General features: G+C 40.8%; 1 protein-coding gene across 4 annotated transcripts in view; it reads left to right on the plus strand.

The window, feature by feature from the left end:
• LOC109912866 (embryonic protein UVS.2-like) overlaps nucleotides 1-27,312 on the plus strand; it is a 121,261-nt gene that overhangs the window by 65,951 nt on the left and 27,998 nt on the right. For all 4 annotated transcript variants that reach the window (XM_048607225.1, XM_048607224.1, XM_048607223.1 and 1 more), the window contains 3 exons: nucleotides 3,255-3,436; nucleotides 17,006-17,087; nucleotides 22,633-22,760. In XM_048607225.1, the coding sequence (XP_048463182.1) occupies nucleotides 3,255-3,436; nucleotides 17,006-17,087; nucleotides 22,633-22,760 (392 nt within the window). The remainder of the gene's footprint in view (nucleotides 1-3,254; nucleotides 3,437-17,005; nucleotides 17,088-22,632; nucleotides 22,761-27,312) is intronic.

Here is a 27,312-nt window from a genome sequence, read left to right on the forward strand (position 1 = left end):
TCAGCCTTCCTGCTCCTATGATGCTGCTTGGCCTGCTGTGTTCATCCAGCTCTACACCTTGTTATCTCAGATTCTCCAGCATCTGCAGTTCCTACTATCTCTGATACAATTTTAGCCTCATCTGTTAACTTGTTTATCATCCCTTCTCACAACTGTAGTATATCATTCCTTCTCACAACCATTCAATGGCATTACCATTGCTGAATCACCACTGTTAAAATTTTTGGCATACCATTGACTAGAAACTAAACAGGACCAGCTACATAAAAACTGGCAGATGACTAGTTCAGACTATAGGAATACTGCAGCAAGTGTGTCTCTGATGCTTCACCACCATTTACAAGACAGAAGTCAGGGTTATGACAGAATACTGTCCACTTATTTGGATGAGTGCAGCTCCAACAACACTTGAACACCCAGGATGAAGCAGCCCACTTGATCTGTACTCCATTCACCACTTTCAACATTGACTGCCTTGACCACCACACACAGTAACAGCAGTGTGTACCAGCTACTGCACTGCAGTAACGTACATAGTGTCCTCCAACAGTACCTTCAAAATAACCTTTGCCATTTAGGAGGTCAAGGGCAGCAGATATATGGCAACACCACCACTTGAAAGTTCCGTCTAAGCTACACACCATCATAACTTAGGCTGATATTGATGTTCATTCACTGTGGTTGAATCAAACTCGTGGTAGTCCCTTCCTACTAGCGCTGTGGTTCCCCCTGAGTTCAAAATGTTTCTAGGACTCCAAGAACGCGGCTCACCACCACTTTTTGCATGACAGTTAGGGATGGGCAATGAAATAATATCTGTCTCCAATGAATGAATTTTTTAAAATGTTAAATGCGAGTTGTACTTGTCAATGCAAGTTGGATGTTAACTCCTCTGAATATTGATCCCTTGTTCCTTTTTTGCTGTAAGTAATCCTTTGTATGTACATTCTTGATGAGATACCAATTAAAGGGAGGCAGTTTTACAGGTACATGCTGCCAGTGTGGAGCCACAGCTGTGCATTTGGTTACATTAGCTACTTTTCATTTTTGTACTTGAAAATTATTGCCCGTTAAAATCATGTCTTAGGAAAATTTACACTTTGTTGCTTTGGCATAATGCAACCATCATTGGTTAGCCTGCAGGTATGGAAGCAACCCCCCATTTTATTATTTTACTTAGCAGAGTCGATCTTTGCCTTCCTTCAGTCTATGGGTTTGAACCATATTGACCCTGCACTGTCACTCAATAAGATCATGGCTGATGTTCAAAATTGCCTGCATTTTTATTTGCATGTCTGTTGTTTCCTTGAGTGCCCAATGATCTATCAGTCTTATTCTTGAAAATACTTGCCAACTGAGCATCCACAGCCTGCTAAGGTAGAGAGCTCCTGTGTTGCGCAACCCTCAGAGTGAAGACAGTTCTCTGATCTAAATTCTAAACGGTTAATCCTAAAATTATAACTCAACAGTTCTTCATCCTACAACCAGGGAAATCAGCTTCTTGGTATCTATGAAGCATAACTTGAATGGAACAAGAAAAAGAAAGTCCAGTAGGGAGGAAAGTATGCTCTGAACAAAACCTTTCTGATTTTCATTTCATTTAAATTAATGGAAGGGAAATAAGGTGAATTCTGTAATTTTCGAATTATCATCCAGGCCAAAATTTCCTCTCTGCGCTCTATCTCGATGATCAGTAAAAATAAAATCTTCTTCATTGTTTTCGAAAATGCTAACACAGGAACTCATAAGTACCTTTTGCTTCCCTTTTTCCAACAACCTACAGGTTTCAGAAGCTCAAAATTGGTGTTTTCGCATCGCCGCTTCCTGAATTACCTATTCTACTCACCTTTCATCTTATATTGTTGTGCTTTCATCCATTTAAAAAAAGACTGCTCTTTTCCAGTGCAACTTTGATTTGGTTTGATTTATTATTATCACATGTACCGAGATACAGTGAAAAGTATTGTTTTTTGTGCTAACCAGACAAATCATACCTCATGTAAATATATCAGGGTATTCAAACAGAATGCAGAATAGTGTGTTATAGCTACAGAGAAAGTGCAGAGAAAGATCAACGTAATATATGAGAGGTCCATTCATAAGTCTGATAACAGCAGGGAAGAAGCTGTTCTTGAATCTGTTGGTACGTTTTTTCAAACTTTTGCATCTTCTGCCCAAAGGAAGATGGTGGAAGAAACCTGAAGCATTACTGGTTTAGGCAGAAATGGTACTTTTTCAGTATATGAACTTTTTTTATACTTAAACATATTTTAGTTTTTGAGGTAGAGTAGATTAGTAATTTCTTTAATGCAAGTTCCTTGTCAGCAACAAGAAATATCCTAAATGTCCTCAATGTGAAGCAACTTTTTAAATGGGATTCATAGAATCATAATCAGAAATAAATTCATGTCAGGTTAAAGAAAAATATATTAGGCACATGACCAACAACTTGTAAAACAGATGGGTATGAGTTGTTTAAAGACGGGGGGGAAATAGATGAGAAACAGAGAGATTAGCTAGAGAAGGGAGAAAAACAGATGAATATCTACTTGAAAGAAGTTTATAAAATTATGAGAGGCATGAATACAATGGATAGTCATTTTCTCAGGGAAGGAATGTCAGATACTAGGGGGCGTAGGTTTAAGGTAAAAGTGATATGTTTAAAAGAGAGGTGGGAGGCAAGTTTTTTACACAGAAGAGGTAAGTGCCTGGAACGTGCTGCCAGAGGAAGTGGTGGAGGTGGATATGATAGCCACTTTTAAGAGGCATCCTGACAGATATATGAATAGGCAAGGAATACAGGGATACGGATTATGTGGAGGCAATTGGATTCTATTTTGGAAAGGCACAATATGTTGGTGCTGTCATGGTGGGCCAAAGAGCCTGTTCTTGTGTTGTACTGTTCTTAGTTAACATGGAGCTGTAGGGTAGTTCTAGTGAGTGAAAGATGGGAATTGGCTAGTATTGCATAAAAGGAATTCGGACGAAGGAATTGGTTTGAATTCAATGCAATTTGAAGAGCTTGTAGTAGGGGTTGAAGGTGATGGCTTTGGTTTTTGCCCATATTTAACAGGTAAAAATAGTTGTATTTCTCAATGAATTTCCAATAAACTGTCACAAAGTTAATGTGTAAAGTTGAAAGGGTTGCTGAAGGAATAGGAATGAGTGTTATCACTGTACGCTTAGATTTTGATGTAAATATATAAGCTGAAATATTTTGGAGAGAAATTACTTTTATGCCTCATTTCTCCTAGATGCTGGTCATATGTAGGGCCAGGAAAACAAAGAGCACAAGAAATATCTCTGCAGAAACCCCACTGTGTGCAAATTGGTATAATACAGCATCAGTTGATGCATGCACTTGGTTTTTATCATGAAAATTGTAGAACTGATCGTGATGACTATATTGAAGTTAAAATGGAGAATATTCAAAAAGGTAAGAAGATGAAAACTTCAGAAATATCTTTCAATTCCAGCAGGAATATAGCGCCAGATCTGCACAGCGTTTTTTAACATCACGGCGAATTAACTATATATTGAGTCTAAAATAAATATAGTCTACAGATTTGACCTTATTGTACTTATTGTAAGGAGAAAATGGGCGGATCACAAAAGCCAAGGAAGAGAAAACAAATGTGGAGGCCAGAATCTGCGGACAGAGAATAAAGTGGCATAGCATTATCTCTCATCGCTCCCCCTCTGTTGCTAATTTATCAGGCTGCTTGTCAGACAGTATTGGATGGCCAGAAAATTTCCCAGTTTAATGTTGCAAACACTAGTGCTATTGTTTTCAGTCCCTACACCAAACTTTTCCCCTAGCTACCAACTCCAACCTTCTCCTGTGAATCACTCTTATCTGAGACTATACCAGACTGCTTGTAACTGTGATGACTAAATCGTCCCCTTTCAACCACAAATGCATGCCGTTTCTAAGATGCCTCTAACATTCTTTAACTTGATTTCCAACTGCCCGTCTGCTGTAACTTATTAAAGTTCTTTGCTTTGTCTAGTCTTGACTATTAAAACACATATCAGCTGCTCTCCCACATTGAACCCTTCATACATTGAGGTTGTCTAAAATTCTGCTACCTGTAGCATTAATCATGCCAAGACACATTAACCTATCATTTCATTCTCACTAAGCTATATTTACCGTTGGTTAAGCGATACCTTAATTCTTTTTCTTGTTTTCAACTCCTTCCATGGCCTCACCCTGATGAAGTCTGTAGCTTTGACCCATCCCTCAATCCGATGAGATAGCCATGCTTACATGAATGGCCGCTTGAGCATTCTGCATTCCATGATTGTAGCTGCACCTTTTGTTGTTGAGCTCTAAGCCTTGGAATTCCATCCCTCCCCATCTCTGCCCTTTTAACCACATCTTTTTCTTTCAAGGCTTTCCTTAATGTCTAAATCTTTGACCAATAATTTGAAACAATATGCTGTTTCAAGTTTAATTTATATTTTTGTATTTTGCATGTTAGGAAGAGGGAAATGGTTTTAGTTTCATTTTAGATTTTTTTGTGGACTTAGTGCTGGAAGATCTAAAGGGCTGTTTGTCTGTGCATTTTTATGAGACTTACAGACTTTGAGGTGAAACAATGAGAGTTTAGTGCAACAAAGAAAAAGATTGGAAATAATGCATGTGCTGTTGCCCACTGGCAGAGGTCCAGGGTCGCACAGAAAGACAGAAAATTTTAAGAAGTTAGTGTGGGGTATGACAGAGAATGCAAAATCACAATTTGAGTTTAGAGAACTTTTGTTTGTTCTGAAGTTAAAATACTAGTGAGTTCAGTTTCCAGTTTGGTTTAGGTATCTTGGTGGGGAATACTACTGAGAGAAAAACATCTGGTGAACAATGTTCCTCCAAAGCTGCGCAAGCACATCTATTCCATTATTCCATGCATGGTGATCTGATTCTGGAAGTCGCTGCTATGCACAGGCCTCGGAGGCCCACAGAGCTGGTAAGAAAATTCAGGGGAAGGCTGCTGGTGAATGTGCAAATATTTAGTAGAAGGAAACTGGTTGCAGTTATGCTAGTCTGAGCAACAAGCCTTGGTGTAAAGATAGTGGTAACTCTTTGCTACTGTTTTAGTGTATAAGGATATTGTTGGGATAGAAAGAATATTGTAGATTTCAATCTTTTCCTGGTGTTTTTAGTGAAATCCTTCTAGTCTTTTTGTCTGGTGTAATGTGGTTCATGTTTATTTTTTGTAATAAGCATTTAATTGTTATTGCTAAAAGTACACTAGTAGATTCTTTGACATATGCCCAGTCTCTTTCTGGGATCTGTCTTGTCCAGTATTAACATCAGTTAGAATAATATCAAGCTTTTGGCCAGTTTCTTTATAACACCATATTTTGCTTGGCATCTGATTCTGTTTTATAATGGTCCTATAGCATGTTCAGGATGTATTATCGCATTGAAAGGTGGTTTAATTTCAGGAAAAAATCCTCATCATGCTTAGGGCAGGCTGCAATCTGAGTTATGTTGTCTTTCAAATAAGATCAGATGGGGTGGCGATTGTCTAACGGTATTGTTGCTGGACTACTAATCATAGATTCCCAGGTAATGTTCTGGGGACCTGATTCAAATCCCCACATGGCAGATGGTGGAATTTGAATTTGATAAAAATTTGGGATTAAGACCCTGATGATGACTATGAAACCATTGCTGATTGTTGGAAAGAAACCTTTACAGAAGAAAACTGCCATTCTTACTTGGTATGCACTATATGTGACTGCAGACCTACATGGTCGACTCTTACCTGTCCTTTCGAATGGTCAGTAAATGGTGGCCTAGCCACTGACACTCTCATCCTTGAATGCTTAAAAAATAGTTACACCTGTTTCCACTCTTAGGTAAACAGAGAATATTTCATTGATGTACAGGAGTGTTCTCTTTGTGTTCTAGCAAATATTTAGCCTTTGACAAACATTGCAAACAAATTGTCTGACCATCGTCATTGCTGTTGTCAGTCCATGCTGGGCACAAACTTGTTTATAAATTTCTTACATTACAACAGTGACTAAATTTCACAGTACCTCCTTGGCTGTAAAATACTCCCAGAGGTCATGAATGATGTTATATAAATGCAAGTCTTTCTTCTTCTACTCAGAAGTAAAATATTTTATTTTAATTTCATGTGTGCTTAGGTAGGAGGAATAAAGAAAGAAGAAAGAAAGATTTATAATTCTTTGACATCATTCAAAACCGTAGGAAGTTTGAAGTTGCTACAAAGCCAATTAATTACAATATAAGTGTAGTCACTGTTGTAGTTTAGGAACAATGGCTAGAGTTTAATGTGGAAGTTGCAGCACCACCCATTGGCTGGAAACTTGATAAGAGCACATCTTGATCCACCTGGAAGCCTTGATGCTGTTTTTGCGACCAGTGTAGTCAATTTCTCCAGCTGGACACAACACCCTAGCAGTAGTGCTATGAAATTTAACCACTTCATAACTGATGGTCAGTGTTAGTTTATACACCTTTCTGTGAGACTTCTCACGACACCAGCCTCGCATGCTACTGAGTTCACCACACCCTTCTCATTCAATAGCAGCACTCAAGATACAGATCTAACACCCAGATACACCACTTCACCCAAATAATGCAATCAATTTTCTCAGCCTCACATTCATCCTTTACAGCCAATGTATACCTCACCTATTAAGCTCTGAAAAGGACATCAGTTAGCCAACAATACTATGGGTGGAATCTACCAGTCCTGGGGGAAGCGAACAAAATGGTGCATGGGGAATTTAGTTGAGCAAGAGTCCAAAATGTAGAATCTTGACATGGGATAGAATTTTGCGGTTTAAGTTGTCTGATCTTAAAAATCAGCTTGGGCTTCCTGCTTACACTTCATTAAAAGCACAACTAGTTGGTCAAGTGCACTAGCCCCCTTAATTCTACCCATTACAGAAATAAGTATCTTCACAAACCTATCTCTGTGTAAGAAGTGTGCACCTGAGCTTGGCTTCTTCCTGGACTTTGGAGTAAATCTGTAGTGCTTTGTTCTTCTGGTGATATACCTTAAAATCAAGGTTAATGATTGAGTTGTGATGTTGGTGCCCCAAGTGCAGTGAAAGTGACAGAGAGGAGACTAGCTGAGTCTATGGATAGGGTGGAACAAGAATGCCCCAGCCTAGAGGCAGGTTTGGCCTATGGGCAGGGTGTGAAGGCAGCTCAAAGGAGGGAGCATCATGCAGAAAGGAGGAGCACCATCCAAGGAAAGGTGAGACATTGTCCATGGAAGGGTGGAGGAGACGGAATATTTCTTTCCTCCTGCTATTTGGTCTGATGGCTGTGCAGGTGTAAAGACAGTATCTTTTTAAATTTTTGTGCATCCTAAAACTGTGGTCAAAAATGAGAAGGAACTTTTAAAACCAGGGATTTACAAATATAACTGCATGTTTTGAAAGTAAGGAATTTGATACCTGTTGTTGTGTTGGTGTGGGTTCCAGCATTGTGCAGATGAACTGGAGTTGAGGAATTGTTTATCAGCAAAGTTGGTTGATTTACAGACTGGATCAGTTATCAATGACAAAGGTCTTTTGCTTACCAACTACAATGTGATTGGTTATCAGTAGCTGAAAAGCTTGGAGCACTGTCTTGTGCTGTCTCATGAACAAGACAGTAAGAAGCTAGTCAGACCAGAAACTAGCAGATTTACAGCAACCAAGAAACTCTGTCTCAATTTTCTGCAGTAAACCACTTTAATCCTGAAGAAAACCAGTTCACCTTTCCTTCAGCAGATTCTGCAATTTGAGACGTGAGTTAGAAAAATCTTCTACCAGCCACCCTGTGCCTCTTGCAAAACTAGTGGGAGCATTCAGAAAAAGAAAGGTTGATGCGCAAGAACCAATCCAACAGATGTTGTGGTCAAAGACTGAAACTGTTCTCCAATTTCACCTCCGCTCATGAATGGTAGTTAATAACATGTATCAGTGCCCTGTGTTATCTGTTCAAAGTGATTATGGCCAAAGAGAGTTTGCTAGGTAAATGGAGATTAAAATACTTTGGTACCAATAATCAAGTAGAAGGATCATGTTCAAGATAAACACTTAGACTTGAATGTAGGAAAGTTGATCAGTAAGTTTATGGCTGATAGAAAAATTACTGGGGTGGTGACCAGGAGGATAGTCTTTGATTATCTGTATTTGTGTGTGTTGGTGGGGGGCAGGGTGGATTAGTTTATAAGAGGTTTAGAGTTTTAATTTGTAGAGTTTACTTAATTTAATTCAATTGTTTACTTGCATCTAGAATCTAGTTGGTTGTAATAAGTAGTGATTTTGGTTAAGTACAGAAACCTGGTCTGTGCTTCCTATCAGCCTGGGTCTAAAATTTAGGTAGTTTGGGATTTTGAATATTTCCTTTAAAACTTTTACTTTTGTGTCGACTCTTGGAATAATGGGGCTTGCTTTTCAGTGTGCTATCCCGTTGAGTCATGACAAGGTGTGTCACAGAAAGCTTAGTGTCAAGTGCATAGGCAGTTCTGAAGAAGCATCACTGGACCTGAAATGTTAACTTTTATTTCTCTCCACAGATGCTGCCAGACCTTCTGAGATTTGCCAGCAATTTCTGTTTTGTTTCTGATTTCCAGCATCTGCAGTTCCTTTGTGTTCTTGTTTTATTTTGTATTGGCAGTGCTGTTGAACATTTATATCTGGGGCCTGAATATTATACTGTATTGCAGAAGGTGTAGTCACAGTCATAGTGGAATCTGGATATGGCTGGGTGTTGCTGCAGGATGGTATGGTCTCGGGGATGAAAGGTGGCAAATCATAGAACGTGACAGTGCAGGTTGCCTTGAGAATGCCAGGGGTCATCAGGGTAAGGACAGCCTCAATATTTCGGTGGTCAGGGAAGAATAATGGTCACCATACATAAGAGTGGGATCAGTGGAAATGGATAAATGTTCAAAGGATCAGAGGATGAAGGACAAGGTGATGTGAATGATATGTGACAGACGTTGAGTCCAAAGACAAGGTATTCTGAATTGTAAACAAAAGGGAATAAGCAGCTAAATATGTGGAATACATAAGACAGTTAATGATAATGCAGGGCATGTATTCTAAATCAATGAAAGATGGGGGGTTGCCTCATCCATCCGGGAGCTGTTGAAGAACACCAAAGTAAATAATTGGAAGAACAGAAGGACAGCCCAAAGAATTCTTCCGAGCTGGCCAACAGTCAGAAAAATGGAAGTGAGAACAGCTCTGAATTGAGCAAAAAATAGAAAGGCCTTTAGGCCCAGATGGGATGCTGATGGAGGTGTGAATGGTAGTTAATAACATGTATCAGTGTCCTGTGTTATCTGTTCAAAATGATTATGGCCAAAGAGAGTTTGCTAGGTAAATGGAGATTAAAATACTTTGGTACCAATAATCATATAGAAGGATCATGTTCAAGATAAACATTTAGACTTGAATGTAGGAGAGTTGATCAGTAAGTTTATGGCTGATAGAAAAATTACTGGGGTGGTGACCAGGAGGATAGTCTTTGATTACAGGAGGATATGGACAGAATGGTGAGATGGGCTGGTCAGTGGCAAATGGAATTCAATCCATGTCAGGGATTGGGCAGGACAAACAAGGCAAGAGAATAAATGGTGAGAGACTCTGGAAAGCACTGAGGATCAGAATCTGAAAACGATTAGTAGGGGTGCGATATAGACCATTAAACTGTATTGGTGATGTTGGGAATGGCATTAAATAGGAAATCAGAGATGCATGCAGTAAAGGAATGTCTGTAATTATAAGTGAATTTAATCTGCATATAGATTTGGGTGAATCAGATTAGTGATAACACCGCAGAGGAGGAATTCCTAGAGTGTATATGGGATGGTTTTCCGGACCAATATGTTAAGGATCCAACTAGAGAACAGGCCGTCTTAGACTGGGCATTATGCAATGAGAAAATAATGTAGTTGTTGGTGACCCTGAGTAGATGTCCCAAATCCTGACACCAGCTGGACTCCCATGTTGAGAAGGGTGCTAATTCCTTTCACTAAACTGTCAAATACTATTACTAAATTCCTTGTTGCTGTTCCAATTGAATGGGTTCGTGTTCCTCGGTGCCATGGTCAGTTTGCATACACTCCCAGTAGTTCAGAAATGTACTCTTAGATAAACAGACTGAGAGAACCTCAAACCTATTGGATAGTTACAGAGATAAATCACCCGTTCTACCATCATTAATACAGTAAATTTTAATCAATCATATGATTGACTTAGTTGTGTTGTCTTTAAAATATTTTATTTACTTTACCACCAACATATGAATCGTGCTAAATTTAAAGAATAGAAAAGACCTTAACCATATAGCAGAATCTCACCGAACAGCTACCTTATTTCTCTGCAGTAGAGCAAGAATTAACTCCAGTCAGCTCCAAGGAATCTAGCTCTGTCTGTAACTGCCTGATATGGTGTCCTTTTCTCACCTGTCCCGCTACAGGAGGCACTTTTTCAACATAGTTTTTGAGTGGTCACTCAAATGACACACTCCTGCAGATCCTGTTTAGCTAGGTTCACAACAGTCAATAACACAGATATCCAGAGACTGTTTTATCCTTTAATAAACCTCATTAAGCAGTCTGGTTGATTCTGGTAAAACTGAACAATGGTGAAATAATTGCCCAGTTCACAGTTTCTGTGATATATAGATACTTTCAAGAAAAGAGTGAATGTTGAGATCCATGTGCTAGTTAGAGTAGGAATAGGAAGACTGGACAGATAAATCAGTGGCTGAGGAGCCGGTGCAGGGATTTTGGATCGTTGGAATCTCTTTTGGGGCAGAAGAGACCTGTTCAAAAGAGATGAGTTTCAAATGAACTGGAGGGGAACTAATATCCTGGCGATGAGATATGCTAGTTCTGTTTGGGACCCTTTAATCTTGTGAGGGTTTGTAAACTGGAGTGAGAATGCAGAGACAGATGAGGATTGTTCTGAAGTTAAAGAGAGCAAGATAATTAGAAAAGATAGGCAAGCGAAGTTAGAGAATGAGTTAACTCTAAAAATTTAAACTGCATTTATTTCAATGCATGGGGTCTTACGGCTAAGGAAGATGATCTCCAGGCATATGTGGGGTCATGGGACTGGGACATCATAGCTATTACAGAAACATGGCTGAGGGAGGGACAGGTGTGGCAGCTCAATGTTCAGGGGTTTAAATGTTATAGGAAGGATAGAAAGGGAGGCAAGAGAGGAGGGGGAATGGTATTTTTGATTAGGGGAAGCATTACTGTTATGCTTAAAGAGGTTATTTCTGAGGGATCATCCAGTGAGGCTATATGGGTGAAACTCAGTAATAAGAAGGGGATGATAACCTTGGCGGGATTGTACTGTAGACTCCCCAGTAGTCAGCAGGAAGCTGAGGAGTAAATATGTAGAGAGAGAACTCAGATATATGTAAGAATAATAGGGTTTTAATAGTAGGGGACTGTTGTAGAGTTAAGGGCTTGGATAGTGAGGACTTGTTAAATGTGTTCAAGAAAATTTTCTTCATCAGTATGAGGATGTACCTACTGGAGAAGGAGCAAAACTCTACCTTCATCTGGGTAATAAAGCAGGGCAAGTGACTGAAGTGTTAATGGGGGAGCACTTTGGGACCAGTGATCACAATTCTATTAGTTTTAAAATAGTTATGGAAGAGGATAGGCCTGGTATAAAAGTTAAAGTTCTTAATTGGAGTAAGGCAAATTTTGATGGTATGAGGCAAGAACTTTCAAAAGTTGACTGGGGTAGTTTGTTCGCAGACTGGCAAGTGGGAGGCTTTCAAAAATGAGCTAACGAGAGTTCAAAGGTATGTTCTTGTTAGAGTGAAGGGTAAGGCTAGTAAGAATAGAGAACAATGGTTAGATGAAGATATTAAGATCTTGGACAAGAATAAGAAGGATACATATGTTAGGTACAGACAACTGGGATCAAGTGAATCTTTTGAAGAGTATAAGGCGTGTAGGGGCATTCTTAAGAGGGATATCAGGGTGGCAAAAAGGGGTTATGAAATAGCCTTGGCAGTAAGGGTAAGGATAGTCCAAAGAGATTGTACAAGTACGTTAAGAGCAAAAGAGCAACTAGGGAGAAAACAGGGCCCCTTAAAGATGAACAAGGTCATCTACGTGTGAAAATCACAAGAGATGGGAGAGATAATGCAATATTTTGTGTCAGATCTCACTGTGGAAAAAGCCATGGAGGCTAGGGAACTTGGGGGAACAAATATTGACGTATTGAAAACAGTTCACATTGCAGAAGAAGATGTGCTGGAGGTCTTAAAAAATATAAAGGTGGATAAATCTTTAGGACCTGATCAATTGTATCCCAGGACATTATGGGGAGTTAGGGAAGAAGTTGCAGGGCCCCTACCAGAGATACTTGTATCGTCTATCGCATCGGGTGAGATGCTGGAGGATGGCTAATGTTGTGCCTTATTTAGGAAAGGCTGTAAGGAGAATCCTGGGAACTATAGACCAGTGAGTCTGATGTCAGTGGTGGGTAGATTGATGGAGGGAATTTTGAGAGATAGGATTTACATACATTTGCTGAGGCAGGGACTGATTGGGGAAAGTCAGCATGGCTTTGTGCATTGGAAATAGTTTTTTACAAATTTGATTAAGTTTTTCGAGGACGTAACCAAAAGGATTGATGAAGGCAGAGTGGTAGACATTGTCTTCATGGACTTAAGTAAAGCTTTTGACAAGGTTCTGCATGGTAGACTGATTAGTAAAGTTATATTACATGGAATTCAGGGAGAGCTTGTCAGTTAGATACAAAATTGGCTTGATGGTAGGCGACAGAGGGTAGTGGTGGAGGGTTGCTTTTTGGACTGGAGGCCTATGACCAACAGTGCCCTGCAGGGATCAGTGCTGGGTACACTGTTGTTTGTTATGTATGTAAATGATTTTGGATGAGAATATAGGAGGTATCGTTAGTAAATTTGTTGATTACGCCAAAATTGGTGGTATAGTCGACAACGAAGGCGGCTATCTAAGATTACAAAGGGATCCTGATCGAGTGGCAGATGAAGTTTAATTTGGATAAATGTGAGGTATTGCACTTTGGTAAAATGAACAAGAACAAGACTTATACAGTTAGGACCCTGGGTAGTGTTGTTGAACATAGAGACCGAGGGAATCAGGTACATAGTTCTTTGAAAGTTGTATCAGAAGTAGACAGGGTGGTTAAGAACGTATTTGGCACACTTGTCTTCATTGCTCAGACCATTGAGTATAGCAGTTAGGAGTTCATGTTGAGGTGTACAGGATGGTGAGGCCACTTTTGCGGTACTGTGTATAGTCCTTGTCACCCTGCTATAGGAAATATAATATTAAATTAGAGAGTGTTCAGAAAAGATTTACCAGGAAGTTCCTGGGTCTGGAGGGGTTTCAGTTATATGGAGAGGCTGGATAGGCTGGGTCTAAATTGACTGGAGTGTAGGAGGTTGAGGGGTGACCTTATAGAGGCTTATAAAATCGTGAGGGGCATTGATAAGGTAAATAGTAAAGGTCTTATCCCTAAGGTGGGAAGTTCAAAACTACAGGGCATATTTTTAAGGTGAGAGCAGAAAGAATTACCTGAGGGCTAACTTCTTCACACAGAGGATGGTTCGTATGTGGAATGAACTGCCAGAGGAAGTGGTAGGTGCAGGTACAGTTACAACATTTGGAAGACATTTGGATTGGTACATGAAAAGGAAAGGTTTGGAGGGATATGGGCCAAATGCAGGCAAGTGGTACTAGTTTAGTTTTGGAAGCTCAGTTGGCATGGATGAGTTGGACTAAAAGGTCTGCTTCTGTCGTGTATGACTTTATAAAGAATTCTCTAAGGTTGTGGGCAAGTCAGGAAACTACAGGCCAGTGAACATCAGTGGTAGGCGAGTTATTGGAGAGGATGCTGAGGGACAGGATCAACCATCATTTGGATAGTCAAGGTCTGATTATTTGATTTTATTGATTTTGATTTTATTGTTACGTGCAGTGAAACACAGTGAAAAGCTTTGTTTATGAGCAGTATAGGTAGTTCACAGCAAGCAAAGGATGTACAGATCAAAAAGATTTAGAGGCATACAGGTTACATTGCAGGTTACATTTGAGGCTAGAGTCCGTTCAACAGTCTGATAACAGCCAGAAAGAAGCTGTTCCTGAACCATCTTGTGCATGTTTTCAGGTTTCTGTATCTTCTGCCTGACGGAAGAGATTGTAAGCTGTCATTACCAGGGTGCGATGAGTCTTTGATGGATGGAAGGCTGGCTTCCGTGATGGTCTGGGCTGTGCACATAATTTTCTGTAGTTTCCTACAGTCCTGGGCAGGGCAGTTGCCATACCAGGCTGTTATGCACTCGGGCAGTATGTTTTCACTGGTGGTTCTGTAGAAGTTGGTGAGGGACCTTATGGGCATGCCAAATTTCCTGAGCTGCCTGATGAATAAGAGGCGTTGTTGTACATTGATAGGATGAATGCATATAGCCTTTTTTCCAGGGATAGGAAATTGAAAACTAGAGGACACAGGTGAGGGAGGAAAGATTTAAGAAGGACCTGAGGGGCAACTTCTTCATGCAAAAGGGTGGTGCGTATATGGAATGGGTTGTTAGAGAAAGTGGTTGAGGCAGGTATTGGTAGTAACATTTAAAAATATTTGGATAGGTACATGGATGGGAAGGGTTTAGAGGGATATGGACCAAATGTGAGCAAATGGAACTAGCTGAGTGGGCACCATGGTCAACATGGACCAGTTTGGGCCGAACAGCCTGTTTCCATGCTGTATTACTCTATAACTCTATGACTCCAAACGCAGAAAGTGTAATGCCTGCCTGTTTATTTCTTCCCTCCTTACCATCCAAAGCCCAAACACACCTTCCAAGAGAAGTAGAGCTTTATATTCCTCTCTATTGGAGAAACAAAGCACAGACTAGGTGATCACCTCGCGGAGCACCTATATTCTGTCTGCAAAAGAAAAGACCCTGAGCTTCCAGTTGCCTGTCACTTCAACACACCAACATGTTCACTGGTCAACATCTGTGTCTCAGACTTGCTGCTGTAGGGAGTCCTGGTCCGTGCAATCAGTAACCCTGCTGGAACTCTCAGGCAGACTGGATCACCCACCAGGTCCCTGGTTCTGACACTGGACTTGATTTAGGAATGTGAAGTGAAGAAGGCAGTAGACAGGTGTTTCAGGGCAAAGAATCTCTGTGTTTATTAAATGCAAAGGTGAGTATATCACACGAAATAAAAAAGGCAAAAGTATAATAAACAGGGAAATAACACAAAGGTCAATAAGATACAAGAGATAAAAAGGCAAATTCAAAACTGTGAAATTATCAGTTATTAACTTAACACAGGCTAACTACTATTAAAAACTAAATAGTAGTTTCAAACATGAACACTTCAATCAGACTTCCTGACTTTGGGGTGCTCTGCACTGTCACCAACCCACCTCTCCTCCCTGCTAGCTAGGTTGGATACTTTGGGTCTTGAGGAAATAGGCTCACCACAGGAGATAAACACGATTTTGAAATACAGCTGGCCGTTCCCATTTGCTGTAGCCAGTACTTCAGTGAATACTTTGATTGGCGTAGGCCTTCAGTCTGGTTTGAGAACTTGGGTTTTCTTACTTTGTGGTGGTTTTATGAGCTGGTTTTCACCTCCGGATGTGTCCTAGGCCTTGTCAGTCATGTCGGTGGTTTTCGGTGGTCGTCAGTCCATCAGATCTGCTGGTCGTGGTCAGTTGCCGTTGGTTCCCCGGTACAGAATAGCCCTGTGTTGGTTGGTTTCAGGGAGATAGAACCTGTCTGGGATCCCTCTTCTGTTGGTAGCTGCGGGGATGGTTCTCTCTGTCTCTTCCTCACAGATCAGGGCCAGCAGTTACACAGATTGTGTGCTCCGTTATCACCTCTCAAATCTGTGTTATCCATTGTGTTTCTGTTGTCCCCTTTGTAGTGAATTGGCTTCCTGATGGTTTAGAGTAGGTGAAAATGTATTTTGATTCAGCGGAATGTCCAGTATTTCTGTGAGTGAATATTAATTGAAGTTGAATGCCTTGGTACCTCTGAAGAGTCCAAGATGTCTGAAGTTGTTGTCTTAGGTCTGGTTCATTGTTCCTTTAGGGCTGAGGCATGAATGGGATTTCTGACTGAACTATGGTCCACATTAGCAGCTATCCATTCCCCCAGGCTGACCTTTTAAACACTCCAAATGTTTTTTTCCTTCTTTTGACTCTATCTTCACTTATCGTTTCCTCTCCCAACCCCAGTCCCCACCCTCTCTTCTGTATAATTATCAACTTTTTCCTAGCTGCCATCGTTCTGAAGAAGGGTCACCAGACGTGAAACAGTAATTCTGATTTCTCTCCGCAGATGCTGCCAGACCTGCTGAATTTTTCCTGCAATTTCTGTTTTGGTTTGGCTCTTAATTCTGGGCTTTGATTTCTCCAGTAGTAACATTAATGGGGATCATTACATGCTATATTTATTAATGATAGTATGGAGCCGTAGCCTAGAGAAGACCAGAGTCATCACTCTCCATTAAAGAGAAACAGTCAATTACACATAGCATGAGAGTAACCACTCCTCACGTGTGGCACCAGGTGATGAGGCAGGCCTCCATGAATTACCACAGCCGCAGGATTGAACCCATGCCATTTGCTTTATATTGCACCACCCTGTAGCTATCTAGCCAATTGGATTGACACCCCCTCACCTCCCATTTATTTACAATAACAATAGTGTCTAATTGAGACCTGGCACAGAAACTGGTGAGACAAGGAAAAGTAATTTCTTTCCAATGAAAGTGAATACTGTTATCCCTACTCTGTCAATTAGCTTGGTCAGTAATTTGCCTTTATGTTGTATAAATCAGATTCAAACAATATAGCCATATACACATTTCATTTTAAATTGTAACTTATAGTGAAATGTCTATACAATGAGGTTATGTAGTAATATCTAACATTATGTAACAAACCAGTGCAAATTAGAACATCTATGTTTTATTTGATGTTGTTTTTACAGATGCAAAGAATAACTTTAAAATACAGAAATCCAATAACTTGGTTACAGCTTATGATTATACTTCAATTATGCATTATGGAAGGTAAATACTGTTTTTCCTGTATTTTCATTAGCTTGAAATAAGCAAACTGACATTGAATAATTCATTAAAATGCATCTGGGCTATTCATTGCACTGTAGTTATGTTATGTGACATTGGCGTCCTTTCAATAAATAATGCTTGAAAAGGATATTCAACTCGAATGTGAATGAAAATATGTTGGCGAGAAAGGATGATTTATGTCGGCCTCTTTTTGAAGCCCCCAGTTTCACAGATTCCCATTCTTCGTTCAGCTTGATTCACTCAATTGAGGAACAGTTTATGATTAGATATTGCAAAGGCTTTGGGCCTTGAAACATCCCAACAGTAATATTGAAGGCTATTTCTTCAGAACCAGCCATGCCCTTAGACAAGCTGTTCTAGTGCAGCTGCAATATATCTTCCTGACAATGTGGAAAATTTCCCAAAGGACAGTGATGGAGAATTGAAATGTACGTCTAAATACTTATTAAATGCCTACAGGGTTTCAGCCCCTTTCTCCCCTTACAGACAGTGAGCTCCACATCAGAACTGGGATAGTTCATCAACTTTGCTTCCAATTTTCACGTTGCCCTCACCAACCTGGTTCGGCTCTGACTCCTCCCTTCATATCTTTGACAGTTCTGTTTCCATTTTTGGTGATAGGCTGACCACCAACATTCGCTGCAAACCCACTGACTCCCACAATTACATGGACTACATATCCGCACACCCATTCTGTCGCAGAAGATGTAACACCTGCCTGTTTCTTCCTTTATCCTCACTATATGAGGTTACAGACATACCTTCGAGGTGAATTAGTGATTTACCTGCACTTCTCTCAATCTAGTCAACTGTATTCTCTGCTCACAATGTGGATCTACACTGGGGAGACGAATGCAGACTGGGTGGCTGTTTTAAGAAACACTTATGTTCCGACCACAAAAATGACTCAGACCTTACAGTTGCCTGCCATTTCAACACACTACCATGTTCCCTGGCCAACATTAGTGTCTTGGGCCTGCTGCAGTGTTCCATTGGGAAGAACAGCATCTCATTTTCTGATTGGGGAATCTGCAGCCTTCAGGACTCAATATCAGGAACTTTAGGGACTTCCATGTCCTTTACTCAACTCCACACTCCACGCCCTGTCATCACATGTGCTGATTTCATTAAAGCCAGCCCATTTTCGCCTACTATTGGTCCCTATTAGCAGCTCTTTTTTCTCCCTGGCTCACCATTATCCATTTCTTTGCCCAATTGCTGTTTTCTCTTTCTGGGCTCCACCTCCATCTATCATAGTAATTTTTCTGAAGAAGGGTCTCGATCCGAAACGTCAGCTTTCCTGCTCCTCTGATGCTGCTTGGCCTGCTGTGTTCATCCAGCTCTACACCTTGTTATCTCAGAGTCTCCAGCATCGGCAGTTCCGACTATCTCTCACCTCCATCTATCACTTGCTTTTTCCTCCCCGTCTTCAGCATATATGCCACCTTTTCCAAGCTACAGTCATATCTAAAGGGTCACTGGACCCTGAGTTCTGCTTGCTCTCCACAGATGCTGCCAGAGCTGCAGGGTTTCTTCAGCAATTTCTGTTTTTATTTCAGATTTACAGTATCCACTATTTTTGTTTTTTTGGTTACAAGCATGTTGCCTTGGCTAGACAATATTAGTTATGAATGGAGATTGGATAGATTTGAGTTGCTTTCCTTGGATCCGAGGAGATTTGGGGGGTGGGGAGGAGATGGACCATGATGATGCGGATGAATAAAATTGTGAGTGGTATGGATAGCACAGATAGAAAGGAACTTTTCCCCTTATAGGAGGGATCATTAAACAACGGGCATAGATTCCAGGTAAGAGACAGGAGGTTTAGAGGAGATGTGAGGAAAAGTTCTTTCACTCAGAGGGCGGTGGGAATCTGGAACTCACTGCCTGTAAGGGTGGTAGAAGCAGAAACCTCATACTGTTTAAGAAGTATTTAGATGCACATTTTGCAATGCCAAAGCATACCAGGCTGCGGACCAAGTGCTGCAAAACGGGATTAGACTAGATAGTTGGTTGTTTATGACCAGCGCAGATTCAGTGGGCTGAAGGGTCTTCTTCTGTGCTGTAGACCTCTATGCTAGGCAATGACCATCTCCTACACTTCTTGATGTGCAATGGCATTACTATCATTGAGTTCACCACTATCAATATCCAGGAGATACCATTGATACAGACTAATCCAGACAATCATTTGAATACTGTGGCTGCAAGAACAGGTCAGAAGCATAGAATTGTACAGCGAGTAACTTATCCCCTACCTCCCCAGTGCCTCTTCACTATCTACAAGGCACAAATTGAGTGTGTGATGAAATACTGTTTCCTTGCCTGAATGGGTGCAGAACCAACAGCAGTCAAGACGCCTGTCACCATCCAGACCAAAGCAGTTTGCTTGACTGGCTGCCCATCCATGGACCTTCAACATTCACACCCTTCATCAATAATGCACAATAGTAGTAGTGTGTAACGTATACAAGGTGTACTGCAGTAAGGGTCCTTCAACAAACACTTTCCAAATCCACAGCATCCACCACCTCAAAGGACAAGGAAGGACAGTAGATGCATAGGAACACCACCACTTGCAAGTTCTCCTCCATATCAAAGCCCATCCTGACTTGGAACTACATTGCTATTCCTTCACTGTCTTTCAATGAAAATGCTAAAAGTCCCTCCGCTGAGCTTAACAGAATCAAGCTGATGTTCTTACCACCCAAGGCAATGACCAAGCACAAGCCAATGGATCAGGAGTAAGTAGGACCTAAAAACAATTACTGATAGCAGCTGCTCCCTCAGATTATTGAGATCATCAGTAAGAAGCAAGAGCACAACTGAATTGTTCTAGAGGCCATGTTTATGTTGAGGAAGATGTGAAAGATCGTGATGGAAGCCACAATCGGTAACTGTTTCCAACATGTTGGGTTAAAACAGGCTGTGATTGTGTAAGATTGTGAGAAAGAAGAAGACCAGGGTGAGGCTAAATAATCCTGTAATGAGAATCTTCTTGCAGGAAGCCAGCATGGAAATTCCAGTAGAGACAGCCAAGGAAACGTACATTGAGGTGAACGTCACCACGGTGCAGAATGGAACTGACAAATGAGGCAACTTAAAGTTTTTAAGAAGATTTGTAGCTCGGGTTGTGGATGAGGTTGTAGACTTGCACGCCGAGCCAGTGTGTTTGGTTGCAGACATTTCATCACCCTGCTAGCTAACATAGTCAGTGCACCTCTGTTGAAGCATCGGTGTTCTGTCCAGCTTGTTATTTATATGCCTCGGATTGCTGGGGTGGTTGGCATTACTTCTGGTTCTGTTTTTCAGCGGTTTCGATATCGGGTCCAGTTCAATGTGTTTGTTGATGAAATACTTAGTTGACAATACTATCCACTCCTCCCAAGTATTTGTCAACATCATCAAGGACACCAGAATAGAAGAAGATGAGATAATGATATCCTTCGACGTAACAGCACTATTTACATCCATAATCATCAACTTAGTCAAAGAGACAATTGCCACACTGCTGGATGAATCATGAAGGCAGGCACCCCATGACACCAACAGTATCAACAAGGACAGCACTCTGAAACTGCTCGATCTTTGCCTCATAACCCACTTTACCTTCAATGACCGTATATTCAAACCAATCAATAGAACACCAATGGGATCCCCAATATCAGGACTGATTGCAGAAGCGGTAATGCCAAGGTTAGAACAAACAGCGCTCCCCACTATACAACACAAATTCTGGGTCTGCTGTGTAGATGACACCTTCATGATTATCAAACGCACAAGACTAGAAGAAACCCACCAACACATAAACAGCATCCTCACTGGAATAAAATTCACAAATAACGAAGAGAACAATAACCGACTACCCTTCCTAGACTAATGGTAGAATGTAAGAACAACAGGCAACACCAGACTAGTGTATACAGAAAGACCACACATACGGACCAGATAGTTAATTACTCCAGCAACCACCCCAACACCCATAAATGGACCTGCATCAGGACATTATTCAAATGGGCCACAACATAGTGCAGCAATCTGGAGTTGCGCAAAGCAGAACAGAAGCACTTACAGGGAGTTTTTGAAAGGAACGGATACCCAGAAAGCACAATCCACCGTTACGTCTGCAACAGACCACAACATGGCCAGACACACTAGTGACCCTACTGTACATCAGAGACATATCAGAGATGACCACAAGACTGCTCAGACCCCTAGGTATCAGGGTAGCCCACAAACCAACAACCACCCTGTGACAGCTACTGACGAACGTAAAGGACCCCATACCCACAACCAATAAAACTAACGTAATGTACAATATACCGTGTAAAGATTCTGAAAAACATTACAAAAGCCAAACTGGAAGAAAACTGACAATAAGGATACACGAACACCAACTAACCACTAAGAGACACGACCAAGTCTCACTGGTCTCAATACACACAGACAAAGAAGGACTCGAATTCAACAGGGACAACACATTCATAATAGCATGAGCCAAACAGAGACGTACCAAGGAATTCCTGGAGGCCTGGCATTCCAATTGGAACTCCATCAACAAACACATTGAACTAGATCTGATGTACAAACCACTGAAAAACAGAACTGGAAGTAATGCCAACCATCCCAGCAATCCAAGACATATAAATAACAAGCGGGAGAGAACACCAACGCTTCACTGGAGGCGCACTGACAATGTTACCTAGCAGGGTCATGAAACATCTACAACCAAACACACCAGCTCGACAAACAAGTCTGCAACCTCAAATGACACAATTGTACATGCAGTACATTCTTCAACTGAAGAGGCCAGTGACCTGAATACCCACCCTAGCTGAAGACACAAAGGCTGTAGATCTGTTCAGGGATTTTGTAACTTGGCTTGAAAACATCAAAAAAATAGTTGCCTGCTTTGACTCATCTGAAGACAGCATGCTAACCAGATAAAGATTACTGAGTTTTTTCTGGAGCTAGCTCTCTAAACTTACACCACCTTCTACTGTACAACATCAGGCCATTGTAAGATGTGAACAAATTGAAAAATGAAGACATTTTCATATTTACTTCTCAATTTTTTGAACACAGAGCACGTTTATAGACATGCCTCCTTGGCTTTTTTGAGACTCCACTTAACAAGAGTTTGCAGGTGTCCTGCCTGCAGTTTGACTTAATTGTAATTTTACTGTACATGACTCGTCCAGTTCAGTTTCTGGTCAGTGCTAATCCACAGGACATTAAATTTTGCCTTTTAGCAGCAAAACAAATGAATGCTTAGTAACAAAACAAAATGATGAATGCTTAGTACATTACAATGCAGTGCATTGCAATAATATGCAGATGAACTGACTGTGCATTATAGTGAGTGGTCGTAGTACTGTTGGCATGCAGTATGCTCAGAGAGCTTCCATCCTGCCATAATGTGTTAGTTGCATTATCGAGTGTAAGTTATTAGCATTGTTATTTTATAGAAAACATTAATATTCCAATCAAACAAAGGTATTACATTTTTTATTTCTTGATTTAGGTATGTTTTTTCTAAAAGTCCCAGTTTACCCACCACAGTGCCAAAACCAGACCCAAATGTGGAGATTGGACAACATTTGGGTTTCTCTGAATTAGATGTTTTAAAGATAAACAAGCTGTATCAGTGCAGTAAGTTTAAACACAAATGCACTTTTCTGAAATGTATTGTTTTATATCATTGCTGACTTTAATCTTGTGTCATAAACTAAAAGAGACAAAAATCATCCGATGCTACAACATAATATTGAGCCAGAGTGTGAAACAGAAATTTGCTTGCCATAATAATCTGTGCAGGAAATTCCCAATTTCAGGCAGCTACTGAGGGAAGGTACTGTTGTTTAGAGATTTGTTTAGGAACTGCCTAGAGTGATACGAGATGATAAAAAGATAGGAAAGTTTAAACAGGACAAGATAGAAAGTAAGAAAAAAGAGATCAATGGAAGCCAGAAAAAAGAAAAATTGTCTAACAAACAGCATTCAGACTAAATTATGTATATCATACACATGCATCAAAATATAGAATTGGAGAATTCGAGCTATTGATTAATTAGAAAAATGTTGGTAGTATTACAGCAACAGAAATGCAACTGTTGCTGAATCAGGAACGGTAAATAAATATTCCTGGACGTAAAGGCTCCCTCGACTGCACTTTCCAAACATGTGACCTTTAGCACCTAGAAGAGCAAGATCAGCAGACGCATAGGAACATCAGCATCTGAAAGGTCCTCTCCAAATCTGACACCATTCTAACTTGGGTTTATAACTGTTCCTTCTCTGTCATGGAGTTGAAATCATGAACACCGTCCTTAACACCATTGTGAGTGTACCTACACCACCTTCAAGAAGGCCACTCACCCCCTCCTTGAAGGTCCATAAGAATGGACAATAAATGTTAGTGATGCTCACTTCTGTGAATGAATAAAAAATATCTTCTGGAGTTACAGGCAAATAGAATAGGAAATAAGTATTGATATTAACTGGAAACGTCATAATGCCAGTAAGCAATAGAGATGCAAAAGAAAAGCAATCGTGTTATTACGCAGTCCATGGCATATTACATTGGCAGCCATACAGAATTATATAATGAGCTGAAATAGAAATGTTCCACGTGAAATAATGAATGTTTATTCAAAGCTCACCCTGTTTCTCTGACCATGAGACTTACAGCTGAAGTTTCAGGCTTGTTCCAAAACCCTTTCAGGCATTTCCATGAATTTTGCAGTACAGGTTTCTTTGAGCATTTGTTCTTCTAGTCATATCAGTTTTCTACTGGGAGATTTCTTCTAAATTTCAACCTTTATCTTGTGTGTTGGTATTTCATCATCTGACTTCTCTATAGCTGAACTAATATGTGATTGTATGACCTGTGGAATTCCAACTGGTACAGCCACTGCCCGCTAAAGCCCAATGTGTGCTACTTTGAGGATCCCTTCTATCTCATAGCCATTAAGTTACACTGGATACCAATGTCTGATCTGATGCCTATGACAGTATTGCGATTGACAAACCTTCCCTTCATTCTCTCTTCTACTTTCATTTTTGATTTCTGTTTCTCTAGGGTGGGAAGTGGTTGCTTTTCTTTTTCTACTTGTTTTTCCAGCGTGCAGAGGGCAAAATGAGATGGGTGTGGGCATGAGAAGAGAGGAGTGTAGTGGGTGGTTGAGCTTGCAGTGATAGAATTAGAGACTTTTTTTTAGCATATGTGAGAGTATAAGATGCCTCTAGTCTGCTTCTGCATTCAATAAGACTATGGTTGATGTGATTTCACCTTAACTCAATTTTCCTACCTGCCCCTTGAATTACTTATAGTTCAAAAATCTGAAGATTTCAGCCTTGAATATATTCATTGACTTACCTGCTTTTGCCTATTGAGTTGAGAATTCCAAAGATTTGCGACCTTCTGCAAAAAGAAATTCCTTGTCATTTTTGTGATAAATGGCCAACCCTTCATTCTGAAACAATATCCCCTAGATTTGTAATTCCAGATTTCTCTATGAAGGGAAACAACATCTCAGCATTTATCCTGTTAGCCCCCACACCTCTCAAAATCCTTTATGTTTCAATAAGATTGTCTGTCATTCTTCTAAATTCTGTTCAGTATAGGCCTAACCTGCTGAAAGTTTCCTCATATGACAACTCTTCATCACAGTGATCAACCGAGGGAGGCTTTTCTGAACTGGTTCCAATATAAGTGTAGCCCTCTTTACGGCATGAGGTATTCCAAAGCACGTGGCTACTATTTGTGAGAGGTGCTGCCCTTCTCTTACAAACCATAAGATTCATCATGTATTGGTCCTTATTTTCACCCTGTTCTCATCTATCTATATGTCTTCACAGATTCTTAGTCACTCTATACAGCTCTTATATTTTGTTTTTCTGTTCTTAACTCCAAAATGGATAAACTCACATTTTTGCACATTGTAATCTATTGTGAATGAACGCATGGGCAGATGTATTTGTCTGCATATACGTGCAATGATACTTGTTATGGTAGGAAACTAAAATATGTCTGAGGTGTGGTCAGTGCTTGTGATAGACGGAGTAGTGTGGACTGTATTAATGTAAGTGTGTAGTTAGAGGGTGATTGTAGTCTGTTGAGGGTGTGATATTTGGGGAGATCGTGCAATTATTGAGATGTTTGTTCTGAGATGGGATCATTCCTTAACGATTGTGTCCAGTTATTACATTTTTTGCAGCACTGGAGTCTTATCCCAGAGACTGTTCCTACGACAACTTCAGTGTCCATCACTAAGAAAGTCTTGGTAACATTACTACTGACTGAGCCTGCTGAGTCCAAAAGGACATAGCTGCCAGATTGTGTCTGCAGCAAATGGTGAGGAAACTAGCAAGAGAGAAAAATATACTTGATTTTGTCCTCACCAATCAACCTGTTGTAGATGTGTCCATCTGTCACAGTATCTGAAAGCAACTGACACCTAGAACACATGAAGATGAAGTCCCATTTTCTCATTGTGGGTACCTTGCATCATTTTGTTGGTTATGCCAAATGGGACAGACTTTGAAAAGATCTAGCACCTCAAGACTGGGCATCCATAATGTGCGATGGGTTATTGTCAGCAGCAGAATTGTATTCAATCACAATCTGCAAATAGTGGCCCAGCAGTCCCCCAGCTCCACCATTACCATAATGCTGGGAGTTCAACCCTGGTTTGAATGAAGAGTGCGGGAGGGTATGCCAAGAGCAGTACCAGGCATACCTAAAAGTGAGGTGTGAGCGTGGTGAACCTTAAACACATGACTACTTGCATGCTAGAAAGTGGAAGGAGCATGCAATGGACAGGGCTAAGTGATTCCACAATCAACGAGTCAGACCTAAGCTTTGCAGCCCTGCCACATGCAATCTTGAATGGTGGCGGACAATCTTAACAACTAACTGGGGATGAAGGCTTCACAAATATTCCCATTCTTGATTGGAGAGCCGAGCATATCAGTGCAAAAGGACAAGGCTGAAATATTTCAGCCAGAAATAATGGGTAGCTGATCCATTTCAGCCTCTTCTTGAGGCCCCTGACAGGAAAGGTTTGGAGGGATATGGGCCAGGAGCAGGCATGTGGGACTGGTTTCGTTTGGGATTATGTTCGGCATGGCCTGGTTGCACCAAAGGGTCTGCTTCTGTGCTGTCTGGCTTTGACTTCAGCTGATTCGATTCTGTCCACATAGAATCAAGAAACAGCTTGTAGTAATCCATGAAGGCATGGATTACTACAAAGTCTGTGGGATCTGAAAATGTTCCGACAATGTATTGAAGATTTGTGCTCCACAACTAGCCACGCCCCTAGCCACGCTGTTCCAATACAGCTACAAGACTGACATGTGCCTGACATTGTGGAAAATTGCCTAGTTATCCTGTCCACAGAGGATAATTGACAATAATGTAGTAATGTCCTTGAACTAAGATGGTTGACCTCCAACAACTATAAACATCTTTCATGTACGACTTCAAACAGTGTAGATTTTTCTGCCTATTCCCATTCACTTCAGACTTGCTCCATACTTGTTCAGTTGCTGCCTTGATGTCAAGGACATTGACTCTCTCCTCACCTCAGGAATTCAGCTCTTTTGGCCGTGTTGAACCAAGGCTGGAATGAGGTCAGGAACTGGATATCCCCAGCTGAACTCAAACTGAGCATCTGTTCTGATAACTCAAGTTCCTCATTCCGGTGTTCTGAGAAAGGGTCACCAGACCCAAAACTTTAACTCTGATTTTTTCTTCACAGATGCTGATGCCAGACCAGCTGGGCTTTTCCAGCAACTTCTGTTTTTAACGTTTTGGAGTAGATCTGTAGCTCGGGTTGTGGGTGTTGAGGTTGGTTGGCTCGCCGAGCTGGTTTGTTGTTCCGCAGATGTTTCGTTACTGTGCTTGGTAACATCCTCAGTGTAGCCTCTGATGAAGCGTCGGTGTGTTTTCCCGCCTGGTTTTTTTTTTTGAAACTCTGGGGTCCGTTGCGATGGATTGCCTCACTTTTGGGTTTCCTCCGTAGTGGAATGTATACGGGGTCGAGTTCACTGTGTTTATTAATAGCATGCTTCGTGGAGTGCCATGCTTTCAGGAATTCTCGTGCTTGTCTCTGCCTAGCCTGTCCCAGGATCTTGGTGTTGTCCCAGTCGAAGTCGTGGTTCTCCTTGTCCATGTGGATTGAGATGAGTGAGTATTGGTCAT

This window comes from Rhincodon typus, chromosome 17 (genome assembly GCF_021869965.1).
Source record: "Rhincodon typus isolate 14 chromosome 17, sRhiTyp1.1, whole genome shotgun sequence".
In the NCBI taxonomy this organism is placed as follows: Eukaryota; Metazoa; Chordata; class Chondrichthyes; order Orectolobiformes; family Rhincodontidae; genus Rhincodon; species Rhincodon typus.